Raw genomic sequence first — 23,706 nt, forward strand, 5'->3', positions numbered from 1 at the left:
AATGACCAAACCCAGTGCAACATAAAGTACATTCATGAAAAAAGCTAGCACACAATGTGACTTTTAACCTGGCCCCCCTCAAAAAAACACATTTACAAGTATTTCTGTGTATCTAACTGCTGCGTACAGCAGCAAATCTACATGACAAAATTGAGAAAGTAGAAGATGATCATCTCCTCTGATGCACAGATCAGTCAGAAATGAGGGATATAAACCGCAGCGTGTTCGTAAATATGGAGGCAACATTGATTCAGGTGGATCGTCGCAGGCGGAGGCGGCGTGCTTTACGGCCAGAGACGTGTCTTGATATTGCACAGGTGCTTACACAAATGATTTGTGCGTATAGATATACTTTGTTTAACTGTATACTGTAGACACAGGCACGTCTGCTGCTATGGATACAAATAAACATCGGAACGATTTATATTAAAATAAATGTAAATATTAGGGAACAAGCTAATATCTGTGGGGTAAAGTTGGAACACGCGTCTCATTATTCTGCTCGAGATATAAATCCTTTCCTGTGTTTAAGAAGGGGAATGGTCTGTACTACTTAAATACTGTCTCTTTTGTACATACACACAAACATATACACATTTTGTCATTGGTCTATACATATCTGGACATGCCCTTTACATATTAAGGGGGATCCTATCTTTCTGTCGACTCCCCGGGGAAGAAGCAGCTGTCACTGGGACCCTCTGGGAGTTTGGGGTTTGCAGTTGCAGTTCTGGTAGAGACGGGAGGAGGGAGGGTCGGGAATGCCGAAGGGGCCGTGGATAACCAGTCGGGCTCCGAGTCGAACACAGAGCGAGGAGTCTGAGTTTGGGGCAGAAGGGAATTGGAAGGGACGACGGGGATGTGTGGTGTTTTTGTCGCGGTTGAGAAACCCAAATCATCGTCGAAAGTGACCCACTGCTTGGTTGGGTTGCCTCCCGGTGGAGGAGGTTGTAAGCGAGGGGCAATGGTAGGTGGGATGGAGGAGGGTGGTGCCAGAGGCAAGGCAGGAGCAGGAGATGGGTCGGGGGTGAAGGGAGCCGGGGGTGCAGGACTGAGCATGGATGAAGGTGCAAAAAGGGACATTGTCCCCTGGAGCTGGGAGGCGGGTGCAGCTGCAGGGACCATTGCTGGACAACGAGTGGGAATGAGTGGCTGAGTGAGAGCAAGCATGGGCCTCTGAGGGTTTGATGCCGGGCCTGGACGCTGGACGCTGAAGTCCGGGGTGAGCGAGCGATGTAGCTGTGTGAGCGGACCTGTGAAGGGATTGGTGCTGCTGGGTCGGGCAGGAAGCGACTCAGTCGGGAAGGGGCAGGGGGAGGCACGCAGCGTTTCCTGCGAGCGACTGCGAGACGGGGCCGGAGGAGGCGGGAGCAAGGTGGAGGCAAGTGGCGATGGGGTGGAGAGCGAGGAAGAGGAGGATGAATCGAGCGCTTGCAGGTCTGACAGAGCAGAGGGCTGCAGGGAGAAGGATGAGGGGAGAGTGCTGGAGGAGAATGTAGATGGAGGAACAGAGGGGGGAGCTCGCAGAGAGGAGCCTCTGGTCAGGGACTGGGTGGTGTGCCAGGAGGAGGAGGAAGAGGAGGAGAGGAGTGTTTCGAAGGGGTCAGGCTTCCATTGTGCTTCGTTTTGGAGTCCATTCAGTCCATTGGTCTAGACAGGAAAGAGAGAAAATACCATTACGAATACACTGTAAAAAGATTATCGGAGAATCTAATCTAACTTAACCTATGTTGATAATGCATATTGTTTATCTCTGAGATTAAAGAAACCCTGTGGAGCTTTTTTTTAAACAATAAATCACATTCAGTGCCTCAAACTAGAGATAGATTTTTGGGGGCTGATCTTTTCTGTTTATTCTGTAAAATAAAAGGTTTCCACACTGATATGTCTGCAAAAGGCTCAATCGTCCAATTTCTATTGTTCAACTGAACGCAGGTATATGACTATTTAGAAATTTGAATTGTTTATATTCATGTTTACATCGGTGAGCGGTCACCCCCCCCCCCCCCCCCTTATTCTTTGATGGTGCATTTCTGCACGTCTTGGTCAATTACTAACGTTAAATGTCAATCGGTGGCACATGAGAAAGTCACATAGTTCCCTTTAAGAGGGATTTTTGATCACAATGGACAAATGGACACGAAGGTCTAGCTTTGCAACTCATTGGATGTGTGCAGCTGTTTATCTAGGGTGTTTTCTATTTGTGTTTTATGGCTTGTGTGCACACATCACATCAGCATCATCTTCCTCTGCAGTCAGCAGTGAAGTGCACAGAGTCACCCACACACAGTGCAGCCTTGATTTGACTAAAAACAACGAGGACGTGATCTTTAAGACATTGATCCACATTGTCACTGATCCAAAACTCTGCAGGGTGCCTTTAATCTGGCTACTACAAAACAGTTCTAAACATGTGTTGTGTTAACCTCACTAACAACTGGTTTATATAATCACAGTGCACATACAAACACTAACTCTAATACAAATGAGTGAAATAATACAAATTAAACAAAATGTCAAATCAAGTCATGAGGTCATTGCATATTTGCTCACATGAACCTCAGCGAGCAGATATGAAAGGACGAGTGAGGGAAACATGGCCGACAACAGACATCACATTTCATCTGTTTTCGTTTTTTTCTTTCATGTTATTTATGGTTTGAAATGTCGACCAACAAAAACAAATAATGCCCCATTCCGTGGTCCTGACAGAAAACAACGCTGTAGACTAAAAAACATCCAGGTTAAAATAACGTGCGAGACGTAAAAAACGAATGAAATTCAAACACGAGAATGAGAGAGGAGGAGGAGGAGGAGGAGGAGAAGGAGGAGAAGGAGGAAGAGGAGGTTACTGGGTGTATTAACATCAGAGCAGAGACTGTTGTGCTATGGAGGATGAGACGAAAGAGGTGGTTGTAATATCAAGTACCTGTCACCCTGAGGGCTTCTCCGGCTTGTGAGAGAGAGACAAACGTATCAGAGAGACAAAAGCAGGAAGAATGACACACAACCAAGCTCATCTCATGATGAGGCAGAAAAGAAGCTCAACAGTCACAATCCACCGCCTGCAATTATCATAATGTAGCAGAAAACATCTTCTCTAAGGAGCAGAATTTGAACAGGAACTTTCTTTTTCTTCTAATAATTGAATAAAAAGGAAGTTGTCACTAACCTGTGCAGCTGGGGCCGTCTCAGGCTTGGCGTCATCAGGCGGCAGAACGTGAGAGGAGCGGGAACGTGGTGGGGGTTTGGGAGAGGCCAGACCCTGCGGAGGCCCAGCAGGGGAGGCAGCAGCAGCAGCAGGAGGAAATCCTCCTTTGGGAGCTGCAGCCTGCTGCGGCAGGAGCGGAGCTTGAAGTGTGGGCTGGATCGGTCGTGGGAGCTGGGACTGAACTGAGGGGGCAGGAGGTTGGGGCGGCATTTCTGATGGAGCCTGGGGTCTCACTGCAGGAAGTGGTCCTGAGAGTGGAGGGCCTGAGGGAGGGAACAGAGCAAGAGTTTAAATTCACTGCACCACATGAATTAACATTCTCATAGGGATAATCTTTTCTATTACCCAAAGGCAGGTCAGTGGGTTTCTCCAGGACACCGGTCACAGGTCGAGGGGCTCCAGGATGGGTGTCCGGGATGGGTCGGGGGGCCCCAGGATGCATTTCTGGTATCGGTCTAGGTGCTCCTGGGTGAGAAGGATGCGGTGGGCGAGACTGTGGGGGAATACTGATCACCCCGGCTCGAGGAGGGATATTCTGGAAGAGGAAGAGGGAATAAAAAATAGAAAGACATTTAGAAGTTGGGCAGAAATCAGGGCAGGAATAGTTACAATCCTTTTGTAAGGAACAATTTGTAATCTCACCGGTCTGGGGAAACCTCCAGGCGCAGGAGCTCCTGCTGCTCCTCGAGCTGAAAGAGTTAAGACAGAAAAACCAGCGACATTAGCCACAAAAATCCCTCTCTTAAGTATTTATCAAGTCCCAGAGAGAGCCTTGAGGAAAAGCAGGTGCGCTTAGACAAATGGGAAATTCTGGAGACTGAAAAATACCCCAAAAATAGCAAACCACACGTGAAGTCCACTGAAAACCACAGCCCCAACCTATAACAGACCAAATTCCTTTTGCCTGACTTCATTACTAATGATGACTGAAGTCATTCCTAAGCTGCAGAAGGTCTGGGAGAGAGGCAGCCCTTGTTCTTTGAGCCAACTGCTACCACACAACTCCTCTTTTACGGTTCTCTAACTGAACTCCTCTTTGAGCCTGTGAACATGTTCTCACGCCGCTTAGATGTCTTCATTCTGTGTCACACTTCACCGAACAGCCACCAAATGTAAGTCAACCCTGTTAACCACACACACACACTCTTTACTGGGACAAAGGGATTTAGCTAAACACACACACACCATGCAAATGGGTCAGGTGATGACGGGCCAAGTCACCAAAAGGCTACGCAACCAAACCTTATCCTCCAACCTGAGACTGGCTTATTTTGTGTCAGGGGCATGAACACACAACACAGGGTCATCACAGACCCCACATCCCCTCACAACGACTGGCTTTCATGGGACAAATAATGGAGTAACAACCCTTTTGCCTCACGTGGTACGTTGGTGCTAAGTGAGGCTGCGTCGGGCTTTGAGGAACTCACCTGCAGCAGCAGAGGGCCGAGGAAGAGCCGGGCTTTTTGGTCCTTTGCAGCACAAAGGAAACCAAACCACATGACTGTCATACACAGAGTGGGGATGCAGGCGTTCCCCCACGACAACACTTTACAAGAAGCACTAACAACAGCAGATGGTGGTAATAAAGCAGCAGAGCGGTGAAGTCTGAGATGCTGTGAATCTGAATATTTATTTCCTGAGGACTCCCCCCCACACCTCATTTAAACCAGTGCATTACTGAGGTGCAGCTGACTTTAAGACCATTTTTAAGTTTATGACAAGACTATATTGAATAAATAAATAAATTTCCCATCCAGAATGACAGTGTGTATGAATGAGGTATCATGTTTTTTTTTTACAATGTTACCTCTAATTAAATTATCTAAGTGATTAAAGAAGCAGTGTTTTGATGCATATCCGCCCTGATATTTGCTTTCTGACCAAAATACAAATGATTGTAATGGTAAAATGCACCTGACACCTGTTTGTTAGGGTTTTATAATTACCAGTGAAAATTAAATGTGAATATCCTGCAGTGGCACAGTAGTTGTGAAAGTAAATTTGTTCCCCCTGGTCCTTTAACCTCTTACCAACTTATTCTGCATTTAAATAATCTAGTTTTTCTACAGGCTACTAAGCACATCTCTCACACACACGCACGCACGCACGCACGCACGACTAAGGAGGCCGACAAGGATGCACAACTAGTCAGCAGTGAACCATCAATATTAAAACGGTATCAATAACATCGATCACTTGGTGTAAGACTACAGGGATCAGGTGACATTTAAAAACCAAACACCAGCGAGCCAGTTACCTTCACTGCCTCTCCTACCGAGCAGTGGGCTGGGACACTCGCCATAGTCTTGAAGTCAAAGAGGGGAAACGGTATTTTCAAAATAAAATAGAGCAAGAAACAACAAAAACCCCAACAGATCTTACTCTAAAAAACTTTTACTACAACTAAAACTACCAGCTACCGTCAGATATAATAAATTCACATAAGGGCAACACTCTCTTGGTCAGGGACAGTTTACAGTACTCACATACACACCACAGGTATTGTAGTTAATATCACTACAAGACCAGCTACATTTTATCTACAACTTCCATCTCCAGAAAGATAAAAAGGTGACTCATTAGGTGATGCACAAGCAGAGCTGGATTCTGAACCATAAACTGAACCATAAACTCATGAACACACACTTAATCTAACACTCACCAAGTTGAAAAGCTGAGGCGGAACCCGAGGAGAACGCAGCAGCGTGTACAAACATTCAGATGTAGGAGAAGGTCACGTCATTTTGATATTTCAGTGAATAAATACATTTTCCTGCCTGTGTGTTAAAATATCATTCAATCGTTGCAAAGGAACTATTTCTATGATGATGCAGCCGAGAAACAAAAAAGCAGTGTGGTCTGAAATACTCCAGGAAGCTGTCAGCAGTCATACGTATGCGAGGTCAGGTTTCACAAACTCAGGGGACACCTACAGGATATGACGGCATGCAGCTCTGCATGTGGGATATAGAGTTTGCACACAGAGATCGGGTGTTTCATCCAATCAGAAATCCCACAACACACAAAAGCTGCTCAGCCTGAAATGACAGCTTGCTGAATCAGCACTAATGCAATGTGCTTCTCTGTGTGCAGCAGCAGATGGAAAACAGCAGCCACTACTTTGAATGCACATAAACACACAGGTCTACAGCACTGACTTTACCTCCAGAGTTCTTCCTAACTGGAAGAGGGCTCATGCCTCCTTCAGGAATGAGTGGAAGCAGTGGGACAAAGGTGAAAATGTTAACGCATGCCTAAAGTACCTCACACTGTACCATGAGGAAAAATGAAATACCCCCATTTCAGGATGTTATTAATTTGCTCTGATTAGCATTGGAGGAGTAAACTAGGTTTTAATAAACTGTATACACAGTGGTTGACGGTGACTCTTTACCTGAAGGTGGAGGTGGACGTTGAGGGGGTGCTGGTCTGGCTGGAGGTGCATTAGGACGAGGGGGAGGTGCACGCTTGGGCTCCAGGCATAGAGATGTGGGGGCACCCGGCTGGAAGTCAACAGGAGGCCCTGGAATTAAAAAACAATGAAAGAGAAGCAGGTTTACACATGAAAAGGGAGTGGTTCACCTGAGAACAACTAGACGTGTGTGCGATTGCCTAATTTGAGAACTTCCACATTCACGCAATACACAAAAGAACCTTTATACCGTTTCCACTACATTCCAACTTCTCTTGAAAAGTGCATGACTTAATGCCATTAAAGTAAAAAGAAAGAACATTTCTTCACACCGTGTCATCCTCCGGTTTCACCCTCATGCACAATTGTGATTTAAGGAAAGATAAAGCTAACACTGCACACAGTTTAAAACTGAACTAGTAAACACACTACGAGGCTTCTAACACTAAACACACGTGGAATTACCTGAACTTCCTCTCCTCACTGACGATGGACTTAAATCAGCTTCCATGCATCACAAACAGAGCAGAATTACAGTTTATATTCAAGACCGCAACCCGGACATATGATTGGTCTGCACTTTTAGCCGCCTGATTTCAGGTGTTATTCACCTTGCGATGGTCGGGAGGGTTGCTGTGCACGACTGGGTCTGCTGGGGGCCGATGGTTCTCCGTGGGTCGGGGAGGGACTGGGGCTGCTGTGGGGGGAGGGCAGAGGCGAGGATCCTGCCGCGCCTGCTCCAGGCTGTAGGTGCTGGGGAAGGATCTCCTCCACCTCCTCGTCCACATCACCTGGTGCAGGAGACAAGAGGGCGGGAATTAATAAACATAAACAGGAATACACAGTCTACATTTCTGAGGATAGGGGTTGAGATTACATGCGGCTGCTCACCCTCCATGTCGTAATCATCGTCGCCCATGTCCGTGTCCTCAGCCAGCAGAGTGGAGCTAGCTGAGGTGGGGATACTTCCACAGATCCTCTCCACACTCATCTCCTCCTCCAGACTCTTGATCCAGCCTGAACTCTTCAGACGGATGTCGATCACTTTGCCAAGGACCTAACCAAGAGGTGTAGGCAAAAGAGAATTACTTTGACATAAATCTAACTAAACAGTCTTCCACCAAAAGATAGAGATGGGTACATATTCAATATTTTTAATGTGAAGACTCAGGGGAGCATCTTTAAAGCTTTGAAGTATTTTAGATTCAGTTGTGATGACTTACAGTGGAAGCACTGAGCGAAAGAGCAGCGAGAGCAGAGTAACCTTCCAGGAAAGTCACCCACATCTTCTCCTCGACAAACCTGCACAAACAAGGACACCATCAATGTAGTCCAACATAATGATGGTCACATACGTCTTTCAGAGTCAGGAAGTCAGACTCACCTGATGAGGATGACCTCTCCAAACTGAGCAAACTTGTCCAGCAGCTCGTCTATGAGTGTATCGTCAAAGTAGTCGTCAGGGCCGGAGGTGCAGAGCGACACCAGGATGGTTCCGTCTGGAGGCCCCTGCATGGCAATGACATCTTTGTAAACCTGGTGCCGAGCATCTGGGTCGACCTCCAGGATGTCCACGTCCATTATCGCCACCACAGGCCTGAAACCAGACGACACAGAAGGGAAGTGGTTACCTTTGCTTTAGCTCATATGAGTTTTCACTTGACACAGATGTGACATAAAGAGAAATGAAACAAAGACAACTTGGTCAGCTCTAAAAATAAATATCCTGTTGTTACCTGTGGTCTGAGGTCTTCAGCTCAGCCCTGCCATAGTACTTCAGAGTGCCGGGGTTCCAAGGGTTGTCTGGATCCTCCTCATTCTCACAAGATGTAGAAGCTGCACCAACTATATTCATCTCCTCAGCTACAAGTAGTGCAAGAAGTACATTTACAGATTAAGTATTCTGAAGTTTTAGTGCTGTGGTTTTTAGTTTTGAGCGATGAACCAAAGAAGGCAGGATCATTTATGCTGGTGTTAGAGCGTAGTGAGAGTGACAGTGGCTCTGTGTCTCACCCGTTTTGTCAAAGTTCCACTTCCTCCTCTTCCAGAGTATACGGTCAGTCCAGGCTGGTGTGCGGCACTTCTCGCTAGTGTCATAATCTTCCGAGAAGAGGTCATACTTATAGGTGGGAGCAAAATCTAACTTTCCCTCGATAAAACCTCGGAAGACCTGCGGGAGAAAAGAGCATTTTATTATCAGCTTCAGTTTAAATGTGTGTTTTTCTACTGTGCTTTTTTTAAGACATAAAACATAAATCCTTTAAATGCTGTAAGGTCTATAAAACCATTTGTTTCACAGATCTCAAATCACAGTAAATCACACGTTTTCTGTTGATACTTCATTAACAGTCAGTAGTGCTGTAAATATGCATGTATTCTTCGGGCCATACCAAACCAGCATTCTTCTGATCCAACAACTGGTCTCCAGCTGTCAAGGCTTCCAAGCTCTGCTGTTTGATGAGTTCTTTCACTTCCTCGTTGGGCAGGCTGATGCGATAGTTAAAGTCTCCGCACCAGAACACGTAATCGTGCGAGTACAGCAGACGACCCTGGGGGACAAGACAGATGCAGTTAAGCAAAAAGGAGAATGAACAGTTAAGATTATTACGAGCCATGTTTACTTCAGTTTAACACACTAAACACTTCTCTCTCTGTTAGCTTTATTTCTTCTGTACACTCCAGCGCCCTGGAGCTTGCATGCTCTCTTTCAGGAGGGAAGATGGTGGATCGTATAAAACTAATTCGACTTTCACCCCTCTGTCTACACTGGAATAGTTCATGTCTGCAAATATGACATCAGTTCCAGGCAATCAATAAAATGACAGTATGAACTTGAGTCTGTGGCCGCTGATGTATGAGTTCATATTATTATTACCATGGGAAAGCTGAGTCTGCGCGTGATCTCACTGTAGTCGTCATTCCTCTCCTTGACCTGTGATTGGCCAGCAGCGAAGTGGGAGCAGACAAAGCAGATGCTGGTGGTGTGGAAGAGGAGGCGGATGGCAACACCACCTTTATTGCCTGTGGCTCCGCCCATTCCAGTTTTTACAGTGTCCACGGCCACATCCCTGGAACACGGATCACAAGTATTATTACACCTGTGATAACAGTAGAATTCTACACCTTTCTCGAGACAACGTGTAGAGGTCATACCTGATGAAGGGCGCATGCTGTGGGCGGATGAAAACAAACAGACACACTCCCACCAGCTGCTCTGAAGCCAGTAGAACGTATTTGTGGTCCCGTGAGATGTTTTTTTGGAGCTCAGCTGCCCACAGCTTCTGGTTCGTGGTGCTGAGACAAGAACAGAAACATGTGTTATAGTGTAGAAATAGTATAATACAAGAAAAAATACAGAACGTCACTGATTTTACAAAAACCTTGGTGTTCTTTTTCAAAATATAGTATCAAAAGAATTCACATCTGGGTTAAGTCATATTAGTCTTGTCTGATCAGACCTCCACAGTACCACTACTGAGACTGCACATCCATGGACATCAGGCTTTTTATTTACTGCAATATATTTTTATATAGTTATACTATGCTAGAGCATAGAAAAAATACTTTGTGTACTTTATGTTTGTAAAGGAGAAACATATCAGCTATTGCATTATCACGTCTGGGTTATTTCAGGCTGGTATCTCGGACACATACCTGGCACTGACGATGTTGCCGGCATTCAGTTCAACCATTTCCTCAAAACCGATGGCAAATATATCGATGGGGTTGGCTTTGCTGTCTGTAAAGAGAAAAAATACACAAAATGTGAACCACATATATATAGAACTTCTATTAAGAAAATAAACATAATTCAATTTACATAAAAGCATTTTTTTTTTGGTATTGTTTATTCTGTGAAACAAGATTTTAAAGTTTGGCACATATCAGCAATCAAACATGCTGACAGCAATGTCTGTAAAAGGCTAATTGGCCAACCAATAAAACGGCTTTTCTGCAAATATTCTACTCTCTAATGGAGGAAATAAGTAAAACATATGCACACAAAAATCTGACACCACAGTTATAAAATATCAAAGTTTCTTTTTAAGACTTCTTCATGTTGAGATGGAAGTGTATCTATTAATATTTCCTAGTCAAACTGAAGATTCATCCCTGCGTCTTTAACTGAACACATTATAGTTGCCCCATGTCACATCCTGTCCACAGTAAACGCAGTTAAATACCAACGTACCCTGGAACTCAGGATGCCCCGCCTTCTTTGGAGCATCAAGCAGCCAGTCGTTGAGCGTCTGGTTGCGGAAAGCAATGCTGCGAAACTGTTTACCCCCGTTCACATTCCAGGTGCCGACACACACCCGGATCTGCTTGGGCATTGTGTATTTATGGTAGTTCTGACACATTCCCAGCAATACCCTTGGGGAGGCTGCAGATGGGAGGAGAGTGCGATTAGAGTGTGAAGTGGTGGAGTGTTTGTGTGTCTGTCGGAAGGGTGGCACACAAGGAAACTACACAAATGGGAAAACATCAAATCAAAACCAATGGGAGAGGGTCCAAACACAAGAGAGGAAGTCGAAAACAATGGTCTGAAATGGGGCACAGGAGGAGGAATATAAATATTCTTATCAACATTTTATCTTTACTTTACCGACGTACAGATAAAAATCAAATAATCAACATTGGTAATGGTTTATTTCACTCTCTAAATTTTCCCAACAAGAAATGTAAACCTCTTTCACTGTTGTAGGAATCTGATAAAAATACAAAAGACAGAGTGTTAAACCACTACCAACATCCACTGATAAATGAATAAACAATAATGAGTAGGGAAACACAGATGGAAGGACAAATACAGTGCGTGACAGAGGATGAAAACATCCATCCACCGGGGGCAGTCTTTCAGTTACTATACCTGATTGTAAGACGGGCTCAGTGACTAAGATTGTGCGCAAGAGCAGGAGGGAGAGAAGGGAGAGAAGGGCGGGTTAAACCAGCGCTTGAACAGATAAAGCTAGCAGAGCAGTCGGTCAGCAGTAATCTAACTGGGACAGAGGGCCGGCACATGGAGATTACACGTCCCACTTGACGTGCCACAGACAAACCCTCCTGTTTTACAGAGCAGCTTGTGGCTTACAGGGTTACAGACACGCATCAACATATTCAAAAAATGATTCTTCCTTCATGGAGCAAAAAGGAAATTATATTCTTTCCTATTACAATATGTAAAAGCTACAAAAAAACATTTGTTACACTACTTATAAGTAGATTTTGGCCAAATGTCTGTTGAATCCTATAAATAATGTGTTATTCTACACATGTAGGAAAGAATTACCATAAAGACTGGAAGTGGTGAGCAAGGCCCGAGCTTTATCCGCCAAATCACTGTTGAGTGTGGAGCCCAGTCTCAGGATGTCGATCGCCTCTTGCTTAGAACTGTCGAAGAAGTTGTTCTGGATGGTCCTCGTCACAGAGCGAGCTCCGTCTTTCAGCTTCCCAGTCTACAAAACACACACAGACACACACATACACAATAATTAAAAAACAGTTGTTCTAATTATACTTTAGTTGATGTGAATGAGAAACACCTAAAATAGATTCAAGTCATTTATACTCGTGAACCGACCACGAAGGATCAAAACTGCCAGAGATCGATGTGCAACACAATTTGAGTCAATTCCACATGGCACTAATTTGAAATGATCCCTCCAGTTTCAACCAATCAGGACAGGAGATGTGGCCAGTTCAAGCAAATGATACCACAGTGAGAAAATGATGAATGAAATGTAAATCACAGGAGCCTCCAAGGAGCACTTAAGAGTTCCCCAGTAAATATAGATTGCATACCTCATTGATACCTCAAGGGAAATAGAATCAGGTTTTTAGGCGTATATTTATAAATAAAAAGAGGTTCCAACTGTCCCATCCCATCATCATTTAACCCACAGACACTGCAATCAATAATGCACCAGAAACAGACCCACAGCTCAAATACGACATCAACGCACTCGTTAACTTACCAGACAGGTGGGACGGTCCAGAGGACGGCAGAAAGAGACAGCACACGAGAGTTAAGAAACAAAAGCACTCACTTCTGCTCACATAGTAGAAATCCTACATCAAGTGCAGCCAGACAACCTGCTGTGCACTACATGCTGCTTAAAGTGTTGTTATTATGAGTCATTGGAATTGAAAGTAGTACCTTGGCCTTCCCGTCCAGAGCCCCGGTGCCTGCATAGATCTTACTGACGGAATCTCCATTGACCGACCACATGGTCCTGAACACCTCCTGGAACCGGGCCACCAGCTGGGGTTTCTCCGTCAGACTCATTTCCTCCAGCTGCTTCGGCAGCATCTGCGGTTGTGAGGAGCAGAGAGTTAGATGGAAAAACATCCTCACAAAAGACGATGTACTTTGACTGAAGAAATGAAAATGCCACATCTTAGTGCTCAGAGGCAGACTCCTACCTCGAGGGCGAAATAGGCTTGTACACTGTTAGTTCTGTCCAGACAGTCCAGGCAGTTGGTCCTGAGGGTCCCACCCTGAGTCCTGCAAAGACACGTTGAAATTAAAAATAACCCAAACCCTAAACACTTCATATAATATGTTTGTATTTCTTCCTCACCTTGTGATGCCGGACTCTCCAGAGTAATAGAAGAACCCGCACTCGTCTACAAACTTGTTGACGTGGGGTTTCAGGACACTGTGAAGTTTGTCTGCTTTGCCTCCCTTCACATTTTGGTGGTAGTCAAAGTTCACCATCTTCACCGCTCCCGCATGTTCCGACGCCTTTAGATGACTCTGGAAAAGAAAGACGGGAAGAGGACTTAATCCAACAAATTCAAAGCAAACAATGTTACACAAACATGTTGTGTGTGCACGATACATTGCCTCTACATGAAGCAACATTTTAATTTACTGTTACAAAACCAGTGACTTGAATTTGAAGGAAATCTATGATAATAATCTTTGAACTAGCAGGTCATGTTTTAAGATGAGCTGCTGTTGACATCTGACTTTGCTTCCTGATAGTCATAACTATCTGTTATCTGTGATGTAATCATTATGAAGTGTGCAGCAATAACTACTGTGGACTCTGAAATCTGCTGACTATGTTATATTTATTAATTGTACTTATTTGTTTCAGGTCATTTTAATTGCATGATATAATGTGTGCAATGTGTTATTTATAACTTTTATGCACCAACCAGGACCAACGCTCTTACTTTAATTGTATTTTGTACAATACAACAACAATGAAACTTGAGTGCTACACAAGATCTATTTCGGTGTCTTATACGAGAGACAACATGTGTGACTAAGTAGTAAATGTACTCTTCAGTATTACCCAACAAAGTGGGGTTGTGAATCTCAACAGCAAGTGTTTTGTGACAACTTTATGACCACAGAGGAAAATGTGACCTGACGTGAGTTCATGTTTTTGGGATAACTGATCCCTAGGGAGTGAAAAAGAAAAACTTTGATAGTGTTTGATACGTTAGATCCAGGGACTCCCTCTGCAGGAAAATGCATTAGAACAACATTCTGTCTTGGGCCGTAGTGTCCACCTACTCAAACGAATTCCTCACTGTTTGCGAGTGTGTGGGTTTACAAAGAGCGCCTGTCCTGACACACATTGTTTGCCGTCAGTGTGTTGTGGACGGATTCGGTCATGTTGGAGGTTAATTAGATGAAGCTGTACATGTCAGAGAATGGCTCCTCTCACCTGGAACGCTTTACTGAGCATGTGTTCTCCTTCCTTACTCCCAAGCAGGTTGATGATCACCTGCTTACCGTACAACCTCCGCAGTGCAGTGAAGTGTCTGGAAAACAAACACAATCCCATAATATGCACAGGCAAGTGGTGAACCAATACATGTTTTTTTCCATTTTAAGCTTAAAAATACTGTACACACAAGACATCTCTGAATCATCAACAACAGCTTAAAATGCAGTGACGCAGGTTTACTTGTTTTGTAAAGCTACAGGTCTGATAGAACTGAAAGTGGCATAGTGCAAAGCAAGGGTACGTAAAAGAAAATAGTGCCACTCAATCTGGTATAACTGGTTTGAAATACAGTAGATACGTATGTATAGAAAGGCTTAACGAGGAGACATGTAAGAAATGTTGACTGAGTGATCTGAAACACTCTGATGTTGGCTTGCTTTTTTAACATCTGTTAGGAGCAGGAATGATGTGTCATCTCTTGTTACATCAAAGTGTGAAGAAATGATTGATTTGATACGGTCTGACTTGTCTTGACATGTTAAAGAAACAAAAGAAAGTGTGTCAGAAACACGGAGCTCAGCCCTGCAGAGACCGTCCTCTATAGTCCAAGATGTCTGGCTGTCAAACAACCACTAACTGTCTCTTCAAAGCTAGACAGCAACAGACAGCGTGGTTACTGCGAGGCTGATAAGAGCGGCTACAGAAAGGTGATAAGCAGGGTGCTATCAGGGTGTGGCCCAGCGATTAGGGTGATCATCTTCCCTGGAGAGGGCCTGGGTTTAAGCCCCAGTGGCAGTCCATCAAACTAATTACTCTCTGCTGCTGACCCTGCGTCTGTAATGTGTCTGTAGATATACAGTCTCTGGTCTGTAGACAGGGAGAGGGCAAATTCGTGATGAGCTAAAGGGATGCATCCTCAAATGTAACGTGAGGCTTCTTCCAAATATTTGTATTGATGGCTAGACAAGACTTTTTTTTATTGATGGCTATCGGGACATGAGGAGGATTTCAATAAATTTGATAAAAGAAACAACTCACAAACCTTCAATTAGATGCATTGTAATAATAATTTGACTTTCACAAGAGGTGGGCCAGAACTTTTATAAAAGGAACTTTCTGCAATAAACATAAATGACAATTTACTCAGGTCGACAGCTAATCAAGGGCTCCCAATGTTTCCTGTCTGTTCCCTGCAATAAACCTGTCTCTGAGGACAAGACTTCAATTAACATTGTCTCATTCAAGAGTCTGGAGAGCTTTTCACTGCTGTAATTAGGGCAGTGGCTGCAGCAAACATAGTATTATGGTGTCTGCTATGCTCTTCTAAGGAGTGGTGCTCAGTTGGAGGCCAGATAAAGCAGCTGGGGACAATGACACACACACACACACACACACACACACACACACACACACACACACACACACACACACACACACACACACACACACACACACACACACACACACACACACACACACACACACACACACACACACACACACACACACACACACACACACACACACACACGGTTGTGTCCACATATGACACAGAATGTTTTAATTACCTTTCGAACGCTGGTGCATTAGCCTCAAATCCCCTTGAGAGTTTGACACGATGAGAGCCGACCTGCAGAGAGGGGGCAGTCACAAAAGACAAAAAAGAGACAAGTCACAAAGTCCTCCGTTGTTACAGATCAGAAGTGGAAAGATGCACGAAAACACATTTTGCAGATGGACAGAAAACCTGGTGATGGAGAATGGATTTGCGATAGAAGTTGAAGTTTTAAACAACGTTTTAACAGCGGAAATGAGACCGTTGAGTCCAAAATAAAGTATGAAAGTGTGGGGAAGGAAAACAGCGACACAGGGGCAGCATGGGGAGAAGTGTCCGTACACATAAAGACACTGAGATCAATACTTCTGACTCAAATACTTCTTCAACACCTTTATTAGAACTTTCAAGGGTTTATTCTCCTACATATTCTCTTATTTTGATCGTATACTGACTAAATCAGGACAAACACCACATGACTGCACCTTGACAGACTGAGCAGGACACAAGCCCAAAGGAAACCAGCTCATTCCACACTGCAGGTCCTTACTTGTTCCCTACTCTGTGAAGGGATTTTTACTTCTTTAGGTATTTTTCCTTATTAGGTCTTGTTGTACTAGACCACCTCTCCACACAGGCCACACTCAACTTAACTGACTTAACTTGTCACAACTATGGTCTTTACTGATTTAACACAGGGACCCGTTTGATACCAGGTCTCTGTGCCCCCCCCTCAATGTCACTGACCTGCATCTGCTCAACAAAGACATCAGAAGATAAGATGCAGTGACCAACCAGCCGAGGAGTAAACAGTGTCTCAGTGTCTAATGGTCACTTAGTTACATGTGGAACAGAACACAAGTAATCTAAAGTAAAATGTAGGTATTAAAACACTATAAAAATGTAAAACATATATGCAGGTGATCCGATAAACCTACAGTCTATTCCCATTAGAGTCTATCTGGGTTTAAATACATCCCACCTGAGGCAACCTTCAGATTGTGAATTACATTTGTTATCTTGTTTATTGCTCATCACTTTTCTCCTTGATGCATCAAGCTTCAATAAACCCTGCAAACACTTGGACATTGAAACAAGAAATGTAATAATTATCTAAACCTAGATATCATCAGGGGGTTGAAATATTCAGCCAAAACAAAAACTGAACAGACGTCAGGTTGCAACGTCATCATCGTCTCAACGTGCATTGAATTTCAGACAATAACTGTATTACGTAATATGAAAACTTGCTTTTAGGTTGCATTTATTACTGTTAGGGCATGAATTTGTGCTTATTAACCTTTAAATGTTTTGCCAGTCTGGTTGTTTTGTGATTTAGCTGCAACCTGCACATTGGTTCAACCAGTGTCATGTGAGAGGTTGAGCCATAAACCTGCTATTAACCCCTGTGTTGATGAAATGTCAGCAAGGAATGCTTCTGCTTAAGACATCTGAAGATCTCCCAAAAACTCACAACGTTCCCTCCACACCCATCTCTGCTTGTGGACAACCCTCCCTTCTTTGATTTATCTTCTCCATCATTTAAAATCACCCTTTCTTCCTGTCAGACTATTACCAGCTAAATGAAATCCACAGCCCTCCTGCCCCATTCTGGCTCTGTCGGCTTTTTCTCCGACTTGACTTTCCTTTCTCAAATCTCTGGTTTCTGTCTTTGGTTATTTTTGCACTGTGCGCTTATATTTCCCTCTGCTTCGTATTCATCTGCTTGAATGTTTGTGTGTGCCTATTCTGGCGAGGCCCATGTTTGGCACGGCTTAACAATTAGCTCCATGCTTCTGCCATTTTGTCAGTCCTTCCCATCTGTACTGTCATGCATGTCGATGCATATTTAATAACTTCCTGAGATGGCATCGGAAAGGACTCAGGTTACAGCTGTACACCTCAGACCAAAAAAACCCCCCCCAGCTCAACATATTTCACCCCATCTTACTTTGATTGATCTATAATATTAGTATTTATTACCCATGTATTTGAAGGTTTGTCCTTGAATCTGTAAATGACTGACTGATGCCTCAAGTTTTCATTTCCAACCAATTAAATATTCCACTGATGTTTTATTTTCTCCAAAACAACCATAGAAATAATTAGATTTTATTCATCAACCAGGACTCTAAGTGTGGGCAATCCTACCAGCTTATTGATTTACATCTTTCCAAACAGGGTTTTAAAATACTGCACAAAAGAAATACAGTTAAGATTCAGAGACTAGTATTTGTAATCTACACTAACTGTTTAAAGATCAACGACTCTTCTGGATAAAACTATCCAAGCTATCGGAAACTATCTTGCTCAGCGAATGAATTGGAGAGAACGGCGAGGAGCAGGTAAGCCTACAAGCAGTCGGTAGAGGGGGAGAAGAGCTACAACAGTGTTGTAAAAGCAGGAGGACTACAGGTTGGTCTGAAAACAACCCCAAACCAGCTACCCTTTGTTTGAACAAAACCAAAGTCCTTGTGGACTGAATAGGTTACTAATATGACCTTGACTTATTCCTCTACATGATAGAACATCTCCATCCATCCTTATTATGCGTTTACACCTATCCAGTTGTCAGGGGAACATTAATAGCCTCAGTGAAGGGAAGTGGTTTGGGGATGTTTTCAGACCAGGCTCTCACCTGACCAAAGAAGTCTGGGAGCTGAGGAAAACAGAAAAATGCCCTTTACAAACCTCTATATCTATGATTAACCTTAACCCACGTCTGATCTAATCCACCAGTCTGTGCAATGTCAGGACAGGAGAAAGAAAATCCCAGTGATGGTGTGTGCAGTAAATGGATGATCCTAGTTCTTACTGTAAAGCTCTAAATTGGTATTTTCTGGACAGGAACTACATATGGAACCTGAATAAAAAACCACAATGGGCAAGCTTTAGTTTTCATCCCTGTTCTTTGGCATTGCACAGAGCAACACCCATCCGCAGTAAAAAAGCGCCAGCACCACACAGAGCAAATAAAGAGGGTTATACCAGGTGGGGGTTTTCATCCGGTCCACTAAGGTTCCGATTCTCATTCAGATGCAACAAAACACCCTTAATGGACTTTTTCTGAACACAGCATGGACAAAATGTGTTAACATAGTGTAATTACACTGTCTTAGCAATTAGAAATTATTGTTTTTTTTATCCTTGTTTGAGGGAATTCCACAGGTTTCATCAGAGTTCAGTGTTTACACTTACACTATGCACACAGAGTGAGTCTCAGCTATATGACATTAAAGCGTTTCATGATTTTCTTGATATATCAGAATCCAAGGCTGGCTATGTGGAACAGATTTTGTTTTCATTACCTGGATTCCTGGCTGTTCCCAGAAAAGAGGAATGGACCCACGGATCTGTATGAAGGAGGACACTCTGTCATCCAGGAAAATAACCTGTGATAGAGAAAAGGAAAGAGGGGTCAGGTTTATTTACGACGTGACAAAACATCTTTTCGTAGAAAAGAAATCACTAATTTGAACAGTTGGGATACAAAAAAACCCCACATAGCTTGTAATAAAAATATATGAATCTTGAAACCAACACAACTAACCACCTAACCAAAGAAAAAAGAAAGTGACAGCAGACTAAAAACCATAGGGAAGTGGCAACATGTGAATTCCTCTATGAGAAGAAAACACATCACAAAGGTTAACCAACCTTCAGCACCTCACAAAACAATGCAATCCAACACAAAAACCCTGCAACAGCTGCCACAGTTGCGAAGCTTATAATGTTAATTTTCTATTCAGTATTGACACTGAACCTGTGGTAGTTATTTAAAAACACAAATTTTGGAGAGTTGTGCTATATTACACTGAATTGTGATCGTAGTAGTTTCAGTTACTGCACCCCACCTGCAGCTTCCTGTTACTTTGCTCAAACAGGAACTTCAAAAAGGGAAAATGTGAGTGACTTATTTAGTCATTTTCCACAAAGAGTAGAAATGTGAGCTTTCATAGCCACATAAACACGTCTTAGGCTAAAAAAAAAATACTGACTGATGGTATTGTTGACAATGCACCTATAATTATAATTGCTAAACAAAATTAATTTACAGTGATGGTACACGTTGTTAGAGCGAGGCTGTTTCCCCACAAGACATCCACCAGATTTGCTCCTGACCAGTCAATAGATAACCAGTATTTAAATAGAGTGTATCAACCAAGGTCATGGGACTCGATGAACAAATGCATACGATACATTATGTAAACATTAAACTGCCTGAAGCTTTTCAGTGTGTTTGTCACTGTCTCCTGCTCTGTGTTCTGTTTGTCCTGCTCTGATTGGCACTGGATGAACAAAGAAAATACCAACTATAATCTACTAAACCTATTGGCACTGCTGCATCGAAGGGATTTATTACCACCAGAGACACCTAATAAAACAGTACAAGGTCTTATTCACCTGTTCAGTCTCCACAAAATTGGCGACCTGTCCATCGTCGTTTGTTCCCCGGACATTAAATCGCGTGCCGGCTCGCTCTGAGCTGAGGCGGGAGAAGATGCAGGCCTTGGCCTGTTTGTGACCTGCATAGATGGTCCTGATCTCCACACCGCCGCACATCAGCCTCAACAGCCAGTCCTCACAGTTTACTCCGTAATGTTTCAGGTGCAGGTGAAGAGACTGGTTCCTTTTGATTCATAAAGAGAGAAATCAACAGTGAAACACACAAACAAATTCAGTGTGAACTGTTCATTTTCACACCTTAGCTGCAAATCCCACAACCCCCACGTCACACTTTCAGAAGAATTCACCACAAATGGAAGACTGGGCAAATTGCAGAACGAGTATTTCTTTCATATCTACAGCTTTTGGTATTTTACAAGTCAAATGCTTGCCTGATCGTCTCAAAAATACTGTTACTCTGAAACATTAATCAATTCACGCGCTTACCAAAAGAAGCGGTTGTCTGTAGTATCTTCTAGGATCCTGCGATGTGCATTGAGACTCAGGTCCAAACTGACTCCAGTGGAAGACCAAGCAAAGTAGAAGTGTCCTGAGTTCAGGACCTTTCGCACCTCAGCGATCCGGTCCTCGTCTCCTGGATCATTCTTCAGTGATATAAAGTCTGTCTGTGTGACCCTGAAAACCTCAGAGTCCTGCACCTTCCCCACAGAGCTACATCCTGTCACCACCACCAGACTGTGGAGCATGGAGTCCCCTGCAGAAGTAAGGTGGAGCATCAGTTTAACCCCTAATGCATTAAAAATACAATCAAACCTTAAAGACAAGAAACAATAGTGATTTTCACAAAATCCCCGGCCAGTCAAATCTCAGCCATCTATGAGACTATGAGCTTTAATCTTTCACACAGCTTTTTCAATGTTGTGATAACAAGAGACTTCAAGGTCACGTGGAGGACAGCTTATGAGTAACCAGTGACAAGCCTTCGCAGTCATACATGAACCTAGGGGTCAAATCCGGGACCAGACCCAGAACGTTTCTGAGGCAACAAGAGGCAAAACATAGAGAAGATGACTCTGCAGCTTACCCAAGTTTAGGCGGAGGACGCCCAGGATTCCATAGGCGTCAACTATCTTGCTGTAGGTACTTTTAATGGCCTCTTTCTCTGCTGCCGCTAAAAGGTAAACAAAAGTGACACATTATTAGAAAAATCACGGTAGAGTTCTTCCTGAAAGTCGAAGCTAAATGAAACCTGGGACCTAATCATAACACCAGAGTTACATCTTATCACACATGACAATCAGACAAGATGCCTTACACAGAACAGCGACGGCCCCCGATTCAAACATGAGACATTCTTCCCTGGTCCTTGTTTCCACTAGGACACTGTAAGGGGGCGGGTCCAGCTTGTGGTAAATGCGATATCCCTTGCTGAAAGCCATTGTTGATTCAGGATGAAAAAACCTATGTTATGACCTGGAAACCAAAAAACAATAAACGACAGCAGATCAGACAGGAGACAATCAAATCAGACACAACATCTGTAACATGATGGGGAGGAGACCAAAGAAGTGATTATAGGGTGTTTATAGAGTTGTCATGGGGCTGGGCGATAAAACCATAACAATAATCATTGCAGTAACATTGTTAAAAGGTTTTGTTGTTTGTCATAAAGAGTTTAAAACCACAAACTTCACTCGAGAGCAAAAAAAAGAGACAAATCTGAAGCTCAAACATCTTAAAACTCAAAAGAAACAACAATTTTAAGAACTAAACCTTGTTTAGATATTTGCTATAGGATTAATGCTTTATTATTGTCCTATTAATAATAATAGTGATGATTATGATTGTTATTGTTGTTGTTTGAAATTTAGATTTGATATTGCCTAGTATGAATTTATTTATCTTTATATTCAAGATATTACAGTTTTAATCAGATGCAAAGATATACAAAAATAAAGTCCCTTCACTTGCACATCACTCTTACTGCAGTTTACACATTTGGGGTTTTATTTCATTTGTTTTAATGAATAATAACGAATCGTGCAGCTAATAGGAAATCAGTTTCGTCTGGCCCAACACGGTGGGTGAGAGAAAACTAAAAAAAAATTGCGAAATCAATTTCGATTGCGGAAGTCGCGACGCACACCACGAATGAATCTTAATAATTTAAAAAAGTGAATATCGCAGGTGAGCAGCTGGAGCTCAGCGGGCGACGGACGTTCCTTAGGCCGGGGAACATCATCCATCCTGGCACCGACAGTCACGACTTCCCCCGCCGCAGCTCCCGCTCACCTTCTACCCGCCTGCCCGGCTCTGACGCTGGGCGGAGAGAGACGAGACACTCCGCTGCGACGACGACCCGGTGACACAGCGAAAGCAGCTTGCGGTGTATTTAACGTTAGCTGGAAAACGTTAGCTAAGCTAGCTACGTTAATCACAGGGACGGCTAACGCTCGCTAGCTTGTGTTGACGGTCGGTACCAACCTGCACGTCCGGGAACATAAACTCCTCACGTTCCGGGATGAATACGTCTAATACACGCGGACATTTATAAACACATGAACACGTGCACGCGTTTTTTTTACCAGGTTTATCGCACAGTTGCGTGTTGGGTTTAAATCACAGGAAGGTGGAGATGATGGACGCCTCCTTACCGTCTCCCCCCGCCGGGTTGGTTGTGACTCCGCCGCTGTCACAACAAAATCCCTCCCGGTGTGCTGGGGCCTAATGGTACATTCCGACGCAAGGCACGCCCACCTGACGTTACCGTAATATTTATTTATTTATAAGTTTGTTTCATTCATGGACCAGACAAAACAATTCAAATGCAAACACCACATATTTCAAATCTTGAATGAAAAGGAGCAGAAGAAAGAATAATCTTATAGAATCTGCGCCTCTTTAACAACTCATTGTCATTGTTGTGTTTTTATGTTCATATATACACACCTTTGCATATATATTTATATTCATACTTGTACATATTAGTTAAATGTTTGCTTAACCTTGTTCTGCTTTGTTATCCTTGTTTTTTTGGTTTATTTGTCTATTTCTGTACATTGAGAGCAACGGAAAAAACTGAGTCAAATTCCTTGTATCTGTACGCATACATGGCCAATAAAGCTGATTCTGATTCCAAATTACATCCCTCTATTAGGGTTAAGTTATATTTCATTTTTTACCATTCAAAGAAACTCACAAAATGATTTACCTGACACAAAAAACAAACCAGAACAAAACTTAATTAACCCTTTAAAGGTTCAGTGTGTAGAATTTAGTGACATCTAGTGGTGAAGTTGCACGTTGCAGCGGAATACCCCTCAACTCATGATGTAAATATAAAGTATTTAAATATAAAGGGCCCATTCTAGGGTTAAGAAAACAACAATTCATACAATTTAGATGAAACACACTAGTGAAAAGATCAGAAGGA

The 23,706-nt window shown here is 43.3% G+C and overlaps 1 protein-coding gene across 11 annotated transcripts; it reads right to left on the reverse strand.

Annotated features, from left to right (window-relative positions):
* Positions 1–501: 501 nt before the first annotated feature.
* Positions 502–22,991, reverse strand: synj1 (synaptojanin 1). 11 transcript variants are annotated; one of them, XM_034605846.1, is made up of 32 exons: positions 22,859–22,958; positions 21,589–21,746; positions 21,358–21,444; positions 20,760–21,027; positions 20,271–20,496; positions 19,175–19,258; positions 15,880–15,941; positions 14,309–14,405; positions 13,208–13,383; positions 13,050–13,131; positions 12,784–12,936; positions 11,917–12,073; positions 11,497–11,520; positions 10,819–11,010; positions 10,281–10,365; positions 9,780–9,920; positions 9,502–9,694; positions 9,017–9,175; positions 8,640–8,796; positions 8,363–8,489; positions 8,011–8,223; positions 7,850–7,928; positions 7,518–7,683; positions 7,238–7,417; positions 6,609–6,737; positions 6,378–6,416; positions 4,642–4,683; positions 3,854–3,900; positions 3,557–3,746; positions 3,173–3,474; positions 2,930–2,953; positions 502–1,650 (listed from the first exon to the last, which is right to left on the reverse strand). In XM_034605846.1, exons 2-31 carry the CDS (start codon positions 21,710–21,712, stop codon positions 2,933–2,935), a joined length of 4,002 nt encoding a protein of 1,333 aa, XP_034461737.1. In that variant the 5' UTR covers positions 21,713–21,746; positions 22,859–22,958; the 3' UTR covers positions 502–1,650; positions 2,930–2,932. The 11 variants fall into 11 exon arrangements, with proteins under 11 accessions (XP_034461737.1, XP_034461736.1, XP_034461727.1 ...); XM_034605845.1 differs by having other exon boundaries at positions 11,917–12,082; XM_034605836.1 differs by lacking the exon at positions 2,930–2,953 and having other exon boundaries at positions 11,917–12,082; positions 22,928–22,991.
* Between the last annotated feature and the right edge of the window lie 715 nt (positions 22,992–23,706).

This window comes from Hippoglossus hippoglossus, chromosome 14 (assembly GCF_009819705.1).
Source record: "Hippoglossus hippoglossus isolate fHipHip1 chromosome 14, fHipHip1.pri, whole genome shotgun sequence".
Lineage (NCBI taxonomy): Eukaryota > Metazoa > Chordata > Actinopteri > Pleuronectiformes > Pleuronectidae > Hippoglossus > Hippoglossus hippoglossus.